Below are 18604 nucleotides of genomic sequence, written 5' to 3'. Positions count from 1 at the left end.
ATTTACTCATATTTTTTATCAGTGTCATTTCAAAATATAAAAAAAAAACATAATCTAGACGCTTAAATCATTAGCGACGCATATAATGATTGCTTAGCAATACATTAATCGATATATGATTTCTTGGATGTTGCACAAAATTTTCATGTACTCTAATAAAGTCTTAATAACGATAACCCCCCATACCCTATATCCTTCCCTTCTACTGGATGAAAGAACTGACCAATAAAAGATGTCCATACTAGCAACCTAAATTTACGACAAATTTTTTTCCTGTGAATATATCCACTTTTACTAAATCCATTTAAACAATACATTCTCATAACCAGCCTATAATTTGTTATTTGGTCCGAAAACAAATGATTCGGGATAGATATTCTAAAAGTGAAATTAACAAATATAAATTTCCTTTTCTTTTCTTTAGCGAACCTACTCTATAACACGTCTGTCTGTACATCCTAAGATTTACACGGCTGTCATCAGATTTGTATATGGTTGATTTTTTGTGTGGATTCCCCTGACCAAGAGTATCTACTAAATTACTCATTCTGACTATCCATCCGTCCGTCTATCCATCTACAACTCAATTTTTACGTCCATAACAAAACTATAGGCAAAGCTTAATTTTTCTAATTGAATTTTTATTTGCATCTTTTTTATAACTAATTTTGTCCGTTCGTCTATAACACACAATGAGAGGAGTATTAGGACTCTCTTTCGTACTTCGCTACCTTAATATTTTTTTGTGTGTGTTTAAAATATTTGTTTAGAAGGCTTATCCCTGTGTAAAATGGTGTTATTCGGGAGTAATTATTTAATTCTAGACATACGTGTTTGAAAGCTGCCGTACGTGTCTATACGTGTCTAGTCTGCGTCAAAATTTTAACAAGCACGGTAACCTACAATAGTAGCGAAGCCTATTTTCAAAAAATCAATTCAATGTGGTGGACACTTCATGTTTCTATGGTCTATGTGGACGGAGTGTATAGCATTAAATACAGAGATCTTGACGAATAAGACAATGTCCGATAAACTGATACACATCCCATGTGATGATACACAAAGTTACCCCTTATGTAGATTACAATTATTTGTCGAAAAGTTTGGACTCCTAACTTAATTAAGCAACCAATCAAAATTAAAAATCCTGAAAGTCGTTAAGCTAACGAATAGAAAAACGTTATTATAAATTTGTGGACTAGTGTAATAAACAGCCCAGTGTCCCCTTCATACCTACATTAAATATATATTGGTTATGTCGCTCCGTCTTTCCTTCTTTTCCTAAGACCATTAGGTGTACTGTTATAAACAGAGCGTCTCTAAAACCAAGTTTAAAAATGTAAGTATGTCCATATTAAGCAACGTGTATTAAAATCAGAGAGATTTATCCGAAGTTTTTGTTCAAACTTCAAAATAATGTTAAAGACGTTAATCTTCTTTGGTGTGACTTTCTGATATGTTAAGCTTTATGGATGTTGTCATCCTTGTTAATAAATTTCGAAATTAATATAACTCTATTCTAGTAATACTAATGTCGACAGTGTTACAAAAGTCTTATAATTATAAAATTACAGCACATAATTTCATACTGTTTTAGTTGAGAAGCAATTAATTTCACAAAGAAAAATGTAAAGACTGAAAAGACGAAAAAAGTTGGAAAGAAATGAAAATTCAAGAAACTTTCTGTGAAATTTTTTGTTTCAGTGTCACAAACTGACCGACATTAGAGATTTATAGAGTAGCTTTGCTAATGATAAATAGGTATGGGCCTTAATTAGCCTCGCCACCCTGTTTTTACCCCCCATACACACACCACCTTACAAATCACACTAATGAAGAGGAGTGAAGTGGGAAAAAAGTTGAGCTATAGCTAGACAAATTATGAATAAAATACATAGCTCATTAAATTTTGAACGGTGCGCGGACAATGCAACAGAATAAGTAGTAAGGATTAATAGTTTTAATAATTAGTTACGCTTAAAGCAGTTCTTTTAATTTATTTTTTGATAAGACAAATCAACAATTTCAAGGGGATGGATAAACCTATTTGCATTGATAAATTAAAAATTTAGTGTAAGTTTTTATTGACTAATATGATAAAGAAAGTATACATTTTTTATGTTCTATAAAATTACAACCCTTTTTGTAAAACACATTGTTTTTAACGCTTTTTTCTCACTCAAGTTCTCATCCCCTTAACTTTTTTCTACATTGATTAAAAGTGAAGGAATTGAAGGGTGACAACATCCACAAGTAGCGAAGCTATATACAATCTAATTCACAGACGGACAAAATAAGTCATGGAGTAGAATCTTTTCAATTTACTTTGGCATTAGAGAAGGACTGATTCATAGAGTAAATTTTATTTTTTCATGAAAATTCTCCAAAGAATCTATCCCTAATAGCAGCGGAGAAAATTCCGATGGTGCTTTCGTACAAAGTGCCTGTTGAGCATTGAACAACCCCCCCCCCCTTATTTTTTAAATTAATTAAAAATAAAGGGGATTTTTCTTTCCTATGCCTAACCTCTGGAGGGGGCCCTGTTCTTGCTGTGCCCAATATAACCTAACCTAATCGGCTCAGAAATATAAACAAACAAACGAAAAAATCTTATCTATATTGAATTCATTTAAAATAAAAGATGCTAGGGGTTAAGTGCTCAAATGGCACTTTGATAGTATATACCATTAAGCTTTTCTATTAATATAGCTGACTGACGGACTAACATTTGATATTGTATGAAAGCCCCGCTACTCCAAAGTGTTAGAAGTGTTAGTTAAAGAAGTATATGGAGCTGATAACATCTTTTGTCAATTTGTTATTTGCTTATAAAAAAGTCATTCTAAATTATCTACCCCCCTTCCTTTCCCCCATGACAAAAACTATTCATTAAATCTTTCTTATATCCACCCCCCCCCCCCACTCTGTCTCCCACTTGCTCATGGGGTTGTAAGGAGCTAAGGTATAAATAATGAATCATAAGCCATAAACGGAGGGGTGGGGAGAGAGGAATTTTTGTTATGTTGTATTTTTTTAGACAAGACCTACTTTTTTTTAACTAAGGGAAAGGTACCTATAATCAACTAGTGGGGGAAATACATACAGAAAAATAATTTAAAAATTTCAAAAAACATATCATATAGTCCATGCTACATTAAGAGATAAAAGAGATTTAAAGGGTTGGTAAATGTTTTCTTTTATTGTATTGGCTAGCGGTTATGCGGCTAGCCCCTAGGATATCAAGATCTTTACAACAACATAAATATTAGAACTTTTTAAGCTTCTGAATTGGAGAACTAAATCTAATCAGTCACAACTAACAGAAAAAAACCTTACTTTATGTTATAAGAAAGGAAATAAAAAAAGCCTAAAACCAGCCCTTAGTATATTAGGCTTCCCTGAAGAACTTTTTAAGCTTCTGAAATGGAAAACTAAATCTAATCAGTCACAACTAACAGAAAAAAACCTTACTTTATGTTATAAGAAAGGAAATAAAAAAAGCCTAAAACCAGCCCTTAGTATATTAGGCTTCCCTGAAGAACTTTTTAAGCTTCTGAAATGGAAAACTAAATCTAATCAGTCACAACTAACAGAAAAAAACCTTACTTTATGTTATAAGAAAGGAAATAAAAAAAGCCTAAAACCAGCCCTTAGTATATTAAGCTTCCCTGATATGGATAGCTTAATCGGTCTATCGAATGTTGATACGATAACTCACAGACAAAAAAAAAACTTACTACTTTACTACTAAAACAACCGCAAGACATTTATAAAGCTTTTCTGAAGAATACACCCCATTCAGATCAGCAATTTACGAGATCTACCCAGGACGGAATTAATACCATAAAAAAACCTAGTTTTTACCACTTTTATGGTAAAATTTTACCAGCCTATACGATTTAAAAGGTGGTAAAATTTTACCGTAATCGTGGTAAAAACACTTTTGGTGGTACTCTGTGACGCTTTTTACCAGCGATTTTTACCACAATTATCGGTAAAATTTTACCAGATTTCCGGTAAAATATTACCATTTTAGGACGCAAATTTATACCAGATTTTGACCAATTTTTACCACTTTTTTGGTAAAATTTACCGCAAATTTCTGGTAGATTTTACCGAAAAAGTGGTAAAACTGTTCAACACCTGGTAATATTTTTGCCCTAAACTGGTAAAATTTTACCAGAAATAGGGTAAATATGGTAAAAATTTACCAATAATTGTGGTAAAAACGGGTGGTAAAAATCACGAGAAAGTGGTAAAAAACGACCTTAATTATAGAAAAACCTCGCTTGTACACAAATCGCAAAAATAAAAAAAAAATTGTTTTCATTATTATCTTTATTGATTGAAACACTTAAACATATTTTTTTACATAATGATTTACATAGGTACGATAGCGCGATACTATATAGGTATATATTCACAGAAATTTTCTTAATTAGTCTATAATTCTAGACGTGGTTTAAATGACCAAATATTACATAGTTTTACAGATAATATAACTGCATGTTTAATCGGTTTAAGCTGAGAAATTAACACAAATATACATAGGTTTTAATTGCTGAGATCTGGATTCTAATTGTACTTTATACTAGAACATTTTTATACACAAGAAAAATATATTACGAAGTTACTTTCCATTATTAAATTTTCAAAAATTTGCTATATAGGAATAGCGGTTTCAAATATAATATTATATGAATATTCTCATCGTCAGAACAAAACTGTCAAAACTGTCATATAGATTAATGTACGTACAAATTAAAGGTGGTTAAACATATTTTTGACTCAAGATATCTTGATATATATCACTTTTTTATCACAAATAGTTTATATATGATCTGACTGGAAGGACTATTATACATCAGCTTACTTTTGTCCTTCTTTTCTTTGTTTTTGCCTCTTGTGAAAGAAGACGCGGCAGTCTGGACACATATAGGTGCATTCGATGAGTCTTGTGTTCAATGGCAGCTCGCTTCGGGGACTGCGTCCATGGGCGCAGGTCTTGATTTTCCCCGGTGTTGCACTTCTTTTGCGCCTACTCAGTTTTGATGCTGGCGGGATTGTAGGAGGGGGTGGTTCAAACATCTCCTGCTCATCATCTGACACCCGATACACTGAAATTAAAATATTTGTTAAAATTACTTTTTTTTACAAAAAAATACTTCAATTTTACAATAGTTTTTTTTTCTAGCCTAACCTAACCTAGTGTATTAATAGAAAGAGTAATATTTCTAGTTTTAGCCTAGCCTAGCCTAGCCTAGCCTAGCCTAGCCTAGCCTAGCCTAGCCTAGCCTAGCCTAGCCTAGCCTAGCCTATTCTAACCTAACCTAACCTAACCTAACCTAACCTAACCTAACCTAACCTAACCTAACCTAACCTAACCTAGTGTAATAATACAATGTATTACGGCATTTTCTTAGTGCCTAGTACAGAAATGTTTCACTATATGCTTTGGGCACAGTCGCTAGTATAAATATTGTACTATACCTGGGCTTTTTGGTCCTGGATTCTTTATGTTCTCATAAATTATATCAAAATCCGGTTTGTCTTCCATCCTGAAATTAAACAATCTATACTACAAAGTAAAACGATTTTTGTTTGTATGTAGCGAAGGATCTTGTTAACCGCTGAACCGATCGGGTTCTTCTCATAGGTACCGGCAAGGGAAGGGAGTGGCAAAAGAAACTTTAAGGATATACTTCATATTAGAGGGTTTAGCGTACAGAAAAATCATTTACAACACAGTCGCCAGGATAAAGTAGTAAAAACAATTTTTAAAAAATCTTACTTTGCTGGTGTTTCCATAACAGTGACTTCCTTAACCTCGTTCTCATCCGAATTTTCTGGAGAGCCAGCTGCAGCTGTTTTGTTCCTGAATTAAACAATATATATATAATAATCTATTTAAATTAAGTAGTTAACTTTTTGGTTCCACATTTACCCCTTCCACCTTACCCAGCTAGAGGCGTACTTGCTAGTACTCGCTTTTAATAAATAAAGGAACACGTTGAATTTGTCTTTACAGAAAAATCATTTACAACACTGTCGCCCGGATAAAGTATGAAAAAATAATATTAAAAGAAATATCTTACTTTGCTTCTCCTTCCATAACAGAGGCTTGTCCGACCTTCTGGTCATCCTTTTGTGCCGCCGGACATTTCTCGGATTGCTCCCTGAATTAAGCAATCATATTATTATTAAATAGTAAACTTTTTATGGTCCACATTTACCACTCCCACCTTACCCCTAGAGGCATACTTGCTATAGTTTTGTAATATATAAAGGTGAATTTGTCTGTACCGAAAAATCATTTACAACACAGTCGCCCGGATAAAGTATGAAAAAAGATTATTAAAAGAAACTAGTGGCTACGCCCCTAGAAACCTCTAGGGGCACTTAAGGTTGGAAGGGGAAAAATCAACATCTTCCCATTTTCAATTTCAGTTTCAGAAGAGTAAAAATATTTTTTGGGGGAGGGGGTGAAGACACCCTGCACAAAAATAGTTTAAAACCTTTCCAGGACCTATAAGAAGCTTCACTTTAAAGGAGAACAATATCGGTTTAGCGGTTATCCTTCGGGACAGACAAAAAACGCTTACTACTTTATATAATAGGATATCTTACTTTGCTTCTCCTTCCATAACAGAGGCTTGTCCGACCTTCTGATCATCATTTTGTGCCGCCGGACATTTCTCGGATTGCTCCCTGAATTAAGCAATCATATTATTATTAAATAGTAAACTTTTTATGGTCCACATTTACCACTCCCACCTTACCCCTAGAGGCATACTTGCTAGTTTTGTAATATATAAAGGTGAATTTGTCTGTACCGAAAAATCATTTACAACACAGTCGCCCGGATAAAGTATGAAAAAAGATTATTAAAAGAAACTAGTGGCTACGCCCCTAGAAACCTCTAGGGGCACTTAAGGTTGGAAGGGGAAAAATCAACATCTTCCCATTTTCAATTTCAGTTTCAGAAGAGTAAAAATATTTTTTGGGGGAGGGGGTGAAGACACCCTGCACAAAAATAGTTTAAAACCTTTCCAGGACCTATAAGAAGCTTCACTTTAAAGGAGAACAATATCGGTTTAGCGGTTATCCTTCGGGACAGACAAAAAACGCTTACTACTTTATATAATAGGATATCTTACTTTGCTTCTCCTTCCATAACAGAGGCTTGTCCGACCTTCTGATCATCATTTTGTGCCGCCGGACATTTCTCGGATTGCTCCCTGAATTAAGCAATCATATTATTATTAAATAGTAAACTTTTTATGGTCCACATTTACCACTCCCACCTTACCCCTAGAGGCATACTTGCTAGTTTTGTAATATATAAAGGTGAATTTGTCTGTACCGAAAAATCATTTACAACACAGTCGCCCGGATAAAGTATGAAAAAAGATTATTAAAAGAAACTAGTGGCTACGCCCCTAGAAACCTCTAGGGGCACTTAAGGTTGGAAGGGGAAAAATCAACATCTTCCCATTTTCAATTTCAGTTTCAGAAGAGTAAAAATATTTTTTGGGGGAGGGGGTGAAGACACCCTGCACAAAAATAGTTTAAAACCTTTCCAGGACCTATAAGAAGCTTCACTTTAAAGGAGAACAATATCGGTTTAGCGGTTATCCTTCGGGACAAACAAAAAACGCTTACTACTTTATATAATAGGATATCTTACTTTGCTTCTCCTTCCATAACAGAGGCTTGTCCGACCTTCTGGTCATCCTTTTGTGCCGCCGGACATCTCTTGGATTGCTCCCTGAATTAAGCAATCATATTATAATTAAATAGTAAACTTTTTTTTTGGTCCACATTTACCCCTCCCACCTTACCCCTAGAGGCATACTTGCTAGTTTTGTAATATATAAAGGTGAATTTGTCTGTACCGAAAAATCATTTACAACACAGTCGCCCGGATTAAATACCAAAAAAAGAAGTGAAAAAAATTTCTTACTTTGTTTGTGTTTCCAAACAAGCGATCTCCTCTTCCAAAGAAGCAATTTTTTGCTTTGCTGCCCTAAGGTCTTGTTTTATTTTCTGCATTGTCTCCCATCCATCGTCGTCCCTGAAAAATAAAAAAAAATAATACTAAAGTAACAGGATGTCCGTGTTTATGTACCGAAGGATCTCGATAACCACTGAACAGATCGGGTTCTTCTCATAGGTACCGGCAAGGGAAGGGAGTGGCAAAAGAAACTTTAAGAGATATACTTCATATTAGAGGGTTTAGCGTAGCTGCTAATTTGAAATATCAGGGGTGTATATCCTATATGGGATCCCCTGTTCAGGTGGTGGGGGGAAAATAACTAAAATATGTGTGGTAGGACCAAAAATTTTAGTTCTTTCAATATTTCTCCATTTCCGTCCCTACTTGGTGAGATAAAAATAGGTGGGAAAAAAATACAAAATTTTGTACCACGGGAACAAAATAAATCTTGTGCGTAATGTACACCCCTGAATGAAACTATAATTATTCGCCATAACAATAATGTTTATCCTACTCTTTTCAATCCGGCTACTACCACCTTCCGAACAGAAATAGAATGGTAACAAAAATAAATAAACTTACGTAGTGCAATCCAAAGTTAGGTTCAAATCTTCTGTATCAGACGATTTAGGAGGGGTATCAGGCAGGTCAGCCAGCTTAGCAGGCAGCTCAGGCTCAGACACACTCATTTCGTTCTTCTCTTTTTCGCTATCACTGAAATATATAAATATATATTATATATCCCAGGTAATCGGACCTTTGCCCAAAGAAGTAATTACCAAAAAATATGTAATATGTATTTATGTAATTATGTTGTGATGGATTGTCGAATCCGATTCGATGAATGGTTACCAAAATATAGCTAGGGACGGACGGACGGACAGACAGACAGACAGACATCATTCTACTTCGTTTTATACATATTAAAATATTACTCACCCACTTGTGGTTTCCGGCTTCTGTTCTTCGTGCTGTTCGTCTCTCTCTAAGTCGGCTGCTGCTGTGGCTGACATGGACATGTCGGACATTCTATATTAAATTTGAAAAGAAACAAATTATCACTGGTAATTATAAATTTTCATGAATAAATGTCCAAAAAACTGACGTAGGGAATTTTAATATAATAGGGTCCAGCAAGATCACATATTGGTATATCTTATATTGTAAACAAGTATATAGACAAATTTCATTTACAAAAAGTTAATACAAATTTGAAACGTTCTCTTTTTTAATTACAGCACAGAAACATTACGGATTTTACCATGGAAATCTACCACCGTATTAATTAAAACATTCCCTACGATAACTGTCATATATATAATATTTATATACAAAATTAAACAAATATATAAAATTAACAAAAGCTAGTTGTGAATACTTTTTTTCCTTAGTTTAGGGGGTAAACTACAACTGCTATATACTGAATTACAAAAAATGCAACAGATTATACAACAAAAAATTTTCAGTTTAAGCTCTTAACTTTAAGCTCATTAAACTTAATTGGTGGAAAGGGGTAGTTTCACAAAATGCATTTGAACTTAATTTTGTGAATGGCATATTTTTCTTTGTTAAGATGGTAAAAGTACGTGGTAGAAAATTTAACTTTCTTCAAATTTATGCCATATAAATAAAGTTTAAACACATTTAAACAGGTTCAAATATACGGTTCACTAAATTAACTTCAAATGCATTTTGGGAAACTACTCCTTTCTAGATATTATAAAAAAAAGTTGAAGATGAAACTTATGACATAAAAAAAAATTACATATAAATATATATATACGTAAAGTCCTGGAATTATTGTGATTGACTGGGAGCTATCAGGTCTTCGTCTTGTTCTTCGTCTTGTTCTTCGTCTTGTTCTTCGTCTTGTACTTCGTTTTCAGACGAAAGTTCCGACGAATAATACTTGTCTCCATTCTGCCAGGGATGTATATTCTACATGGTTCGGATGTGTAATATTTTTTCCAAGTCTGCACAGGGATGTATATTATATTTCATTAAATATAAATAGATGGAGGTAAGAAAAAAAGGTAATAATTAAGAAAACTGAAAACATTTGTAAATTTTAAAAATTTTTAGCCGTGGACAAACAATATTTCTTGTGCAGAATATACACCCCTTTCCCGAATCAGCTGTAATGTAGCTGCCAAAGATACTGTAATTGTTTATGTTCTGAGAACATTGTTGAGAACTTGCTCTCTGTGGTGGTCTGGAGCTTGATCTTTTCTTCTTCTCTAACTCTTCATCTTCAGGCCTGATTCCCTGTTCCCACAATCTTTGCTTCTTCATGTTGGCCTTTACTCGTTTGTTGGCATCTCTTCTTGTCCGAGTCTCACCACGCTGGCCGAAATCGGGCAAATGTGTATTTGTTCTGTTCAACATTTGCTGCATCCTAATTTGGTTAGGTTGCTCACTGAGTTGACTATTACTACAACCTGGCTCTGCACTGAGTTGACTATAACTACAACCTGGTTCTGGGTTTACGTCTTCATCAGGATTTGATGTGCCTCCGCAACTTTCAGCATATTCCCGGCTTTCATTTTGTGCTCTGCTCGTGCTTGCTCTGCTCTGGTTTCTGTACAACACCGCTTCAATTTGATTCGTTGATGGAAATTTTGTTTGTTTTCTGGGACGTTTAGGAACTTCTTTGGTAGGCTTTGGCTTTTGGGCCACTTTTGCTTTTGGCCTGCGTTCATCTTCTTCTTCTTCACTACTACTACTACTGCCAGTTCCAGTGTCTGGGTCTGATTGATGACCTTGATCTGTATCATCACTTTCTGGTGCTTCTTCTTTGATGTCAGAAATTAAATCACCTTCTTCTTCATCTTTTTTCCACTTTGCTTTTTCTCCTACAAAGAAATAAAAAATGTTAAAGCAAATGTACATAATTGTAGCTTCAATATTATTTCCATACCTATATGAACATTAGTTACTATTAATCAGATTCAAATGAAAACAAGCAATATTTTTTACCCTATATTTATATGCCAATCAAAGATAAAAGGGGGAATTTTGCATTGGCAGTTGCTTTATAGGGGTACAATATGGAACTGTGAAGAAACGGCGTCGCCACCGCCGAGAACCGCCAATAAAAGCCCCAAAAAAATTAGGCTGGTTTTAGTTTTGGTTTCAAAAAGTGTCACTTTCGCCCACCCCCCCCCCCCCCCCATTTATTACATTAAGACCTGTAACTTACCGTCAATGTTGATGAGTTCTAAAATTTCCCTTTGGTTGTGTATAGAAACATTTGAGCCTACTGCAACAACCTCATAATGACCCGTGTGGTTTTCAATTATAATGGCAAGTTTGGGTAATATTATTCCACATGGATGTATCCGAATTTCCTTACTTGCATTGCCGTCATTCTTGCCCTCAATGTCCTCAACCTCCAAAATTTCGTCACTCTCGTTTCCGTCATCTTCGTTATCCACCTCGAATGATGGTTCATTTGAGTCCAGCTGTAAACTTCTCTTGGTTTTTGCTTCGGCTTCCAATGCGGTTTGCCTTCGCTCCCGGTTCTTCTTTGGAATGATCGGCACATCATCTAAATAATTATTATAGTCATTATTTCAAATAGTATAAATGTTACCCACCCCCCCCCCCCCCCCCCTCCAAGGAAATAGCTTAAAATCACCGCAGGACCAATACACAGAAGAGTAGAATCCGATCTCCAGGATACAATTAATACCATAAAAAACCTAGTTTTTACCACTTTTATGGTAAAATTTTACCAGCCTATACGATTTAAAAGGTGGTAAAATTTTACCGTAACCTCGATCGATTCAGTGGTTACTGAGATCTTAAGCTTCTGACGGCCGGACAGACATTAAGCTACTTAGTATTATAGATAGCGGCTGCGCCCATACAAATTTTAGCCTAAAACCCTGTCAGGGCCTGTACGAAGTTTCCCTTAAAACAAAATTAATCCACAGGGTTTTTATCTAAGACTACTTCTCAACTAAAATATTAATAAACTTAAATTTAGGTGATACAGTTCCTACGTTTTTCAAACTATAAATAACAATACCTTCGGCATCCTCATCATTCTCATCACTGCTGCTTTCCTCCACGACACTTGTTGCCTTTCCAGTCACCTGTCTCTCGTTACTGTTGCCTGTAAATAATTAATTTATACATTAATTTTATACGTTTCCAAACAAAAAGCAAGTACTGAAAACATTTTTTCCACCCCCCCACCCCCCCTACTTGGTTGAAAAAAAAATTTTAAAAGGAAATGTGTTGTAGGAGGGATAGAATAAATAAATCATAGAGTTCTTTAAATATTTTTCAATTTTCCCCCTACTTGGTGAAAAAAAACTAGGGGGGGGGGGAAGAAAAATTTTAAAAAAATTAGTAGCAGAGGAAAAAAAATCTTGTGCAGTATATACACAATACGAGGAAAGATAAAACTTATAAATAATAATTAATGTTCAACAAATATGTACCTGTGATTGAATTATTTCGTCCATAAAATTCTTTCTGTCTTTGCAGTGGTGGAAAGTTTGGTGGTGGTTCATCATCTTGCATTGGCACTGTATCATCAAGATTTCCCACATTTTGGCCCTCATCGTCTGTTTCACAAATAATTATCTTCTTCGACTTTTTCGAGCCCTTTCCATGCTTCTTCCTTTTGGAGCTTGTGATGTTTTCAAATACATTTACTTTGGGTTTATTATTGGACTGGCTGTTGACAATTGGATCTTCATATAACCTACGTGGCTTTACTGGTTGCTTTACTGGTTCTGGAGTTACTGCTGGATTCTCCGCGGGTGGTATGCGTAACTCATTCCCAATCTGATCATCATTTGAATTCATTTCAACGTCGTCGCCTCCGTCATCAATTACAAGCTCCTCACCATTGTTGCTTTCTTCATCAGCAATGTTTTCCATACCATTTTCTTCAACAGCATTGCCTTCAGCATCATTGTCTTCAACAGCATTGCCTCCACCATGATTGCCTTCACCATCATTGTCTTCACCATCAGTGGATTCATCAGCAGTGGAATCATCAGCAGTGGAATCATCAGCAGTGGAATCATCAGCAGTGGATTCATCAGCAGTGGTGTTCATTCTTCCGATCTTTCTATTTCTGGAAATTTTTGTTGCTTTCTCACTGGCATTGTGAATCTTTGTCTGTTCTTCACTCATTTCTGGTTTCAAATTGTTTGTGGCGTACGAATAATACATTACAGCTCTTTGTATAACCTTCTTATCACTATGGACTGTCTTGAAAAATTGCTTGGATTTCTTTGCATTCCCAATGTCTGCATAATTTTTGATCTGAAATGTAGTACTCGACCTGTCATTGTTTCTTTTCAAGTAAATCTGGTTCTTTCCTTGAACTTCGTGGGGTAAGCAACCCATTGAGTGGGCACCTAACATGTAGTAAAATTTCTTGTCTTCGGCTGTAACACCTGGTGTTGAAGTTGTGATTGTCTTCGGTTTAATACGCCGCTTAATTCTTTGTATCTCTGCAGGGGCCAGATACAATTCACACATCTGTAAGGCTGATCGTTTCTGTGGCTTTTCCTTCTTGTCTTTCTTGTCTTTCTTGTCTTTCTTGTCTTTCTTGCCTTTCTTATTGCTTGTCTCCTTGCTTGGCTTGATTTCAAAAACCTGTTCATACTTGTAGAGGGGGGTTGACAATGCGCGTTCTTGTTTTCGCGTTACCAGCCCTCGAAATAACCTCCAGCAGACAGGATCCTCATTAGCAATCATATAATCTTCGGCCCTCTTCATATTTTCACAAAAACCAGTCGCGTCCTTTTTAAAAGTGTGTTCGAAATTGCGCTTGAACCTAGATAAAAAAAGGGTTTATATCAAAACAGTCTCAATATATAACATATAACATATATCAAGAAAAGATGAACTAAAAGTCTTGCCACATAAAAAAATACATGGTACAAAATTGAAATTCTTTGAAACATATGCCATAGAAATGTAGTTTAACAATTTAACAAGAATACAATATGCAGTTAACATTTCGTGAAACTACTTTTTTAACTAAAGAACATTGAAATGCATTTTGTGAAACTACCACTTTCACATTTAATAGACGCGGAATAGATGCGATAAATAATTGAATTACCTACAAGCTTGTATGTGGTTCCTCACTAGAAAAAGGTCGCTTGAAGACACATAGGTTCCTGTTCTCCACAAATTTGGTGGGATAGCTTCATGTAGGTACGTCTCGTTAAGCACTAACTTACAATGATCCAAGAAACGTTCCACTGAAATAATAATGAAATTTTCAATTAACTATGCATAGGTACATGTTTATTATTGTACCAGGGGTGTATATTCTGCACAAGATTTATTTTCACAAATAAAATATATATATAAAAAGATTATTGTACATGGTCACCTGCTAGCAAGAATAGGAATGCCCCTTTTATTCGGTTTATTTCCCTTGCCCCCACCTCCCTTCTCCCTGTTTTAAACGTTTTCTCATCATGTCAAATTTACAAAATAATATTTACTTACCAGTTTCGTCATCAATAAGTTCCGGAGCAGTCCAAAAGGCAGCGGTGATGCGGGCGTCAAAGGTGAACTGCTCGAACACGACATATAGGAAGGTTATGATGTCTCGGCATACTTTCAGTAAGGTTTGCCAGCCTTTATCCACTTTCAGTGAGTCTTCGAAATTTTGGATGAAAAAGACAATTTCTTCTCTTCGCATATAACCATCTTTTTCCAAGGGGTCATGGTTCTTTATTCTTTCTTTGTAAAATTCTGGTGAGAAAATACGGTCCACGACAACATCCTGATTCTCACTAGGCCCTTTATTCGCCTCCTCCTCATCAAGCTCATCCACATTGGTCAGTCTTCTTAGATCAGTCACCAAGGTTTCCACTATTTTTCCGGTTTTCTTCATTTCTGTTGTCAGGGTTACAGTATTTTCAGCCATATCTCTTGATACACTGTCTTGCAGGTCTTTGATTTCATTCTTCACTAATTCATGGTTTGTGGACGTTTTGTTTACCAAGTTTCTGATGGACGCATTAATGGGCTCTATTTGATTTTTCATTTGTGAGGTCAAGAAAGTACGTAGCTGCTGAAATTGGTTCTGAATTTGGTTCATAACGGCCCCGGTGAACAAATCCTTAAAATTAAACATATTAAACCACATATTTTCAAGTCTTGGTATTTTAAAAACTACGTGGTAGAAAAGAAGACTATCCACAAACAAGAGCAAGTGATCCTAAGCATCTTCCATCATTTTTGGACTTTGACAAACAAAAAAACTTGGTAAAATTTGACCAACTTTTTGGTAAAAATTGACAAGGTAAATTTTTAGGCTAAGTCCAGATTTTTGGACTTTGACCAAAAAATCAACTTGGTAAAATTTGACCAACTTGTTTGTAAAAATTTACAAGGTAAATTTTTATTGGTCAATGTTTACCAAAAATTTAGTCAAATCTTACAAGTTATTTTTTCCAGGCTAAGTCGATATATATCCTAAATAATTGTAATTTGTATCCTCTGGATGACAAAATGAAATAAAAATAATACCTCGCTTTCTTCCATCTCACCAGAAGGGCCAGATGATCCCTGGGGTCGTGATGACTGGGACTGGGGTCGTGATGATGTTGCAGGAGGAACTACAACTCTCGCGGTCCGTTGACTCGCGGAGTGGTGCCGTGCCCGTGGAGATGGAGGTGGGGTAATATTTATTGGCCTTATTGGAGATGTTGTGGTTCTAGTTGTGTTCTAAAAATAATATAGATAATTATTGTAAAGCATTACTTACCGAGGATTATAGTTTTAAACAACACCGGCATTATCCTAATTTTTTTCTTCTATTTTTTAAAACTTTACCCTCCCCCCCCCCCTCTCCCGACAAAATGACTGTGTTAGGTTAGGCTAGGTTAAGTTATATGGTTAGAGGGACCCAATTTGTTCAACGGTTAACGAGATTTGTTGGTACAAACCCACAAACAGACATCATGTTAGTAAGTTTAGTTTAACAACAAAACACCAACAAACCAAAAACCGATAACAATAAAACTTAAAATTCTACCTTTGCTGTTGTACCTTTGCCACCTCCAGTAGATTTGTTGCTTCCAGGTTTGGCACTTGCAGCTTTGGCACTTCCACCTCTGGCACTTCCATTAGGTTTGCCACCTCCAGTAGGCTTGTTGTTCTAAAGCAAGAAATAATTGTTGTATTTACAATGCATAATAAGATATTAGATAGCAGTGGCTACGCCCCTAGAATTTTAATTACTAATATCAAATGTTAAACACACTGTGGAAAATTAATAAATAATTATACTTGGTCAATAATCTTTTGTGGTCTGTTAAGCATGAACCGATAAGGTTTTCCTTTCGATCCGGTAACATGCGAATTTATAAGTTTTAAGAGCGAAGGGTAGCAGCAATTTGTACAATAGTAAATTAGGCCTTAAATATAATTTTTACCTTTACAGAACTAGCACTCTTTCCAGTCCTCGTCATTTTGGGATCTAGCTTGGTCAATTGCCAGTCGAAATTACGCTGTTGTATCCAGGTCGTTGGCATGGGCAATTTGCATAGTTTTAAATCTGAAATGTGTAGACAGAAATTAAAATTTTATGTAAAATTAAATTAAATTGCAAACATGTACTCTTTCAAATTACAGACTAGACTTATAACACTTTAACTTCATACCCATCGATGGCCAAAAAGGTAGGGTTTTGCTAAATTAAGTTGACATGCCTTTTTTAAAATTAGCTATAAAAAATTTTAATGAAAAAAATATTTTAAAGTACATTTCACATAAATTCCAAATAAAGAGGGAAGGGCCTTCAGTTGAATTTTACAACATTTTACATACATATTATAACAAAAGGGGGGGGGGGGGAAGTGACACTTTTTGAAACCAAAACTAAAAGTGAAAGGAACTGAACTAAAGAAACAGTTACAGATCTGTCATTTTGCATGGCAGTTGTTTTATAAGGGTACAATATGGAACTTTTAGTTTTGGTTTCAAAAAGTGTCATTTCCCCCCCCCCCCCCTTTCTCTGCTTTCAATGTACAAAATTAAATTCCGATAGGAATTACGATGGAGACATCTTGATGCAACAGGTGTACGGAGATATGTGCTACTCTGTACTTCAGTAGGTTGGAGGCTAGTTGTGTTGGAGGATGGCTATAGTCTTCGGGATCGTCAGTCTTGCCTACTCCTAATACCAGGGGTGTATATTTTCAGTGTTTAAAACCATAAAACTTAATTCATATTTCCTAGACCCCCCCTTTACCACACTCTCCTCCTGGCATGATAAGAGAATTACAAATAAATTGTGGTAGGTTAAAAAGGAATTAGATGAAATGTATAGTTCATGAAATATTTCTATACAACAATTAATCATGTGCAAAATATACACCCCTACCTATTATTCTGGAATCTTCAGGAAAGGTGTATGCCGGAAAAAATGTCCTCACTTTGTGGACCAACCATACTGTTTTATCACGACGGCAGTCTGGGACAAAGTAGAGGTCTTGGCAGTCTGTATAGAATTGATTACTTTCGAACTTTCGTTTGTTGGCATTCCTTTTTCCCCTGACAGCCAGCTTTTCATTTATGTACGGTTTCACTGTGTGAAATATCAACAATCTAAATATGTCATTTATGTCATTAATGGCTGTTAAACGGAAAGGTATGTTGCTGGTGAAATCGTTATAGCTTAAGTGTTTGATCAGCAATACACGGAAAGAAAGTTATGTTACATTTTTAAAAATTACATTAAAATTTGTAAAGAGTGGGGGGGGGGGGGAGAAGTGACACTTCTTGAAACCAAAACTAAAAGTCAAAGGAACTCAACTAAAAAAAAATAGTATTACCTGTTTGAAACCTCTTTAAGGCCAAAATTATATCCTCGGATGTAAGTTGATATCACATGATTGGCACTTTCGAAAGCATAACAACTGAACGCCATGGATGGTCCAAATCGGCGGACATGTTCCGGCATATGGTAAAGCATGTGAGTATTGTAACTCAAGCACGATTCGCCGTACATCTCCGCCAATTTTGAGTTCAGGACCATTATCATGGTCTTGAGCTCAGCCACACGTTCAGTTGTTATATGCTCTTCGAGACTGCGCAATATGTGGAATAAAAACTTGCATATCAGACGTTGTTCATCTTTAAGATTTGCCAACTGGAAAAAAAAAACATTGTAATAATTTAAGGTAAAACTAGCTCTTTCGCCCCTAGCCTCTAGGGGCTTCGCCCTATATACTTATTGGAAGTCCACCCTCCTCAATAGAAATATATATATAATATAGCACACGTGCGCAAATTTAAAAAGAATGTTATTGCTATACAATATAATGAAACTGAAATAAGCTTTAAATTCTAAAAAAATTATAATATGGTAAAAACCTACCTCTGCATAAAATATCATATGGTAAAAGCCCAGTACTTTGAATTCAGAACTTTTCAAATTGAGGGCTAGCTTCTTCTCTGTCAGGCGCATGATGGACGTACGGGGAACGCGATCAAAATCGCCAACAAGCTTCAATTGATCGTTGATTTCATCTATAATTGGAGTTACTGCAGTTCATGGTAAAATATGGGTGATAAGGAGAAAATTTTCAAAATTTAAGTTCTTTAAACTTTTCAAAC

General features: G+C 35.4%; 5 protein-coding genes across 5 annotated transcripts; all 5 read right to left on the bottom strand.

The window, feature by feature from the left end:
* Positions 1-4320: 4320 nt before the first annotated feature.
* On the bottom strand, positions 4321-5939 carry LOC145313854 (uncharacterized). Its single transcript, XM_080153503.1, has 3 exons — positions 5792-5939; positions 5491-5558; positions 4321-5117 (listed from the first exon to the last, which is right to left on the bottom strand). Exons 1-3 carry the CDS (start codon positions 5806-5808, stop codon positions 4870-4872), a joined length of 333 nt encoding a protein of 110 aa, XP_080009629.1. The 5' UTR covers positions 5809-5939; the 3' UTR covers positions 4321-4869.
* A 1729-nt stretch (positions 5940-7668) lies between these two features.
* Positions 7669-9155, bottom strand: LOC145313847 (uncharacterized). Its single transcript, XM_080153493.1, has 4 exons — positions 8936-9155; positions 8579-8710; positions 7964-8074; positions 7669-7768 (listed from the first exon to the last, which is right to left on the bottom strand). Exons 1-4 carry the CDS (start codon positions 9022-9024, stop codon positions 7684-7686), a joined length of 417 nt encoding a protein of 138 aa, XP_080009619.1. The 5' UTR covers positions 9025-9155; the 3' UTR covers positions 7669-7683.
* A 657-nt stretch (positions 9156-9812) lies between these two features.
* Positions 9813-13738, bottom strand: LOC145326637 (uncharacterized). The gene is made up of 5 exons (XM_080170009.1): positions 13114-13738; positions 12445-12972; positions 12027-12113; positions 11349-11543; positions 9813-10848 (listed from the first exon to the last, which is right to left on the bottom strand). Exons 1-5 carry the CDS (start codon positions 13736-13738, stop codon positions 10037-10039), a joined length of 2247 nt encoding a protein of 748 aa, XP_080026135.1. The 3' UTR covers positions 9813-10036.
* Positions 13739-14083: 345 nt separating this feature from the next.
* Positions 14084-16700, bottom strand: LOC145313837 (uncharacterized). The gene is made up of 2 exons (XM_080153484.1): positions 14483-16700; positions 14084-14229 (listed from the first exon to the last, which is right to left on the bottom strand). The coding sequence occupies exons 1-2, from the start codon at positions 15126-15128 to the stop codon at positions 14084-14086; spliced, it is 792 nt and encodes a 263-aa protein (XP_080009610.1). The 5' UTR covers positions 15129-16700.
* Positions 16701-17004: 304 nt separating this feature from the next.
* LOC145332452 (uncharacterized) lies at positions 17005-18278 on the bottom strand. Its single transcript, XM_080177446.1, has 3 exons — positions 17821-18278; positions 17370-17593; positions 17005-17162 (listed from the first exon to the last, which is right to left on the bottom strand). The coding sequence occupies exons 1-3, from the start codon at positions 18027-18029 to the stop codon at positions 17020-17022; spliced, it is 576 nt and encodes a 191-aa protein (XP_080033572.1). The 5' UTR covers positions 18030-18278; the 3' UTR covers positions 17005-17019.
* Positions 18279-18604: the final 326 nt, after the last annotated feature.

This window comes from Acartia tonsa, chromosome 1, assembly GCF_053477335.1.
Source record: "Acartia tonsa isolate MP-2025a chromosome 1, ASM5347733v1, whole genome shotgun sequence".
Taxonomy (NCBI): domain Eukaryota; kingdom Metazoa; phylum Arthropoda; class Copepoda; order Calanoida; family Acartiidae; genus Acartia; species Acartia tonsa.
Note: the sequence above shows the minus strand (reverse complement) of the source record. Positions and strands in the feature narration are given on the sequence as shown.

What these genes read in the sequence shown, in the direction of transcription:
- LOC145313854 (XM_080153503.1), bottom strand. An exon ending in TCCAGGACCAAAAAGCCCAG is followed by an intron (nt 5,118 to 5,490) that starts GTATAGTACAAT and finishes TTTTAATTTCAG; the next exon opens with TGTATCGGGTGTCAGATGAT.
- LOC145313847 (XM_080153493.1), bottom strand. Translation starts at nt 9,024, where the DNA reads ATGTCCGACATGTCCATGTCAGCCACAGCAGCAGCCGACTTAGAGAGA. An exon ending in CTAACTTTGGATTGCACTAC is followed by an intron (nt 8,075 to 8,578) that starts GTAAGTTTATTT and finishes TTTATTTTTCAG; the next exon opens with GGACGACGATGGATGGGAGA. An exon ending in TGTTTGGAAACACAAACAAA is followed by an intron (nt 7,769 to 7,963) that starts GTAAGAAATTTT and finishes TGCTTAATTCAG; the next exon opens with GGAGCAATCCAAGAGATGTC.
- LOC145326637 (XM_080170009.1), bottom strand. Translation starts at nt 13,738, where the DNA reads ATGAAGAGGGCCGAAGATTATATGATTGCTAATGAGGATCCTGTCTGC. An exon ending in ACGAAATAATTCAATCACAG is followed by an intron (nt 12,114 to 12,444) that starts GTACATATTTGT and finishes AATTATTTACAG; the next exon opens with GCAACAGTAACGAGAGACAG. An exon ending in GAATGATGAGGATGCCGAAG is followed by an intron (nt 11,544 to 12,026) that starts GTATTGTTATTT and finishes ATAATTATTTAG; the next exon opens with ATGATGTGCCGATCATTCCA.
- LOC145313837 (XM_080153484.1), bottom strand. Translation starts at nt 15,128, where the DNA reads ATGTGGTTTAATATGTTTAATTTTAAGGATTTGTTCACCGGGGCCGTT. An exon ending in ACTTATTGATGACGAAACTG is followed by an intron (nt 14,230 to 14,482) that starts GTAAGTAAATAT and finishes TTATTATTTCAG; the next exon opens with TGGAACGTTTCTTGGATCAT.
- LOC145332452 (XM_080177446.1), bottom strand. Translation starts at nt 18,029, where the DNA reads ATGATAATGGTCCTGAACTCAAAATTGGCGGAGATGTACGGCGAATCG. An exon ending in CTTAAAGAGGTTTCAAACAG is followed by an intron (nt 17,594 to 17,820) that starts GTAATACTATTT and finishes TGACATATTTAG; the next exon opens with ATTGTTGATATTTCACACAG. An exon ending in TGAAGATTCCAGAATAATAG is followed by an intron (nt 17,163 to 17,369) that starts GTAGGGGTGTAT and finishes CCCTGGTATTAG; the next exon opens with GAGTAGGCAAGACTGACGAT.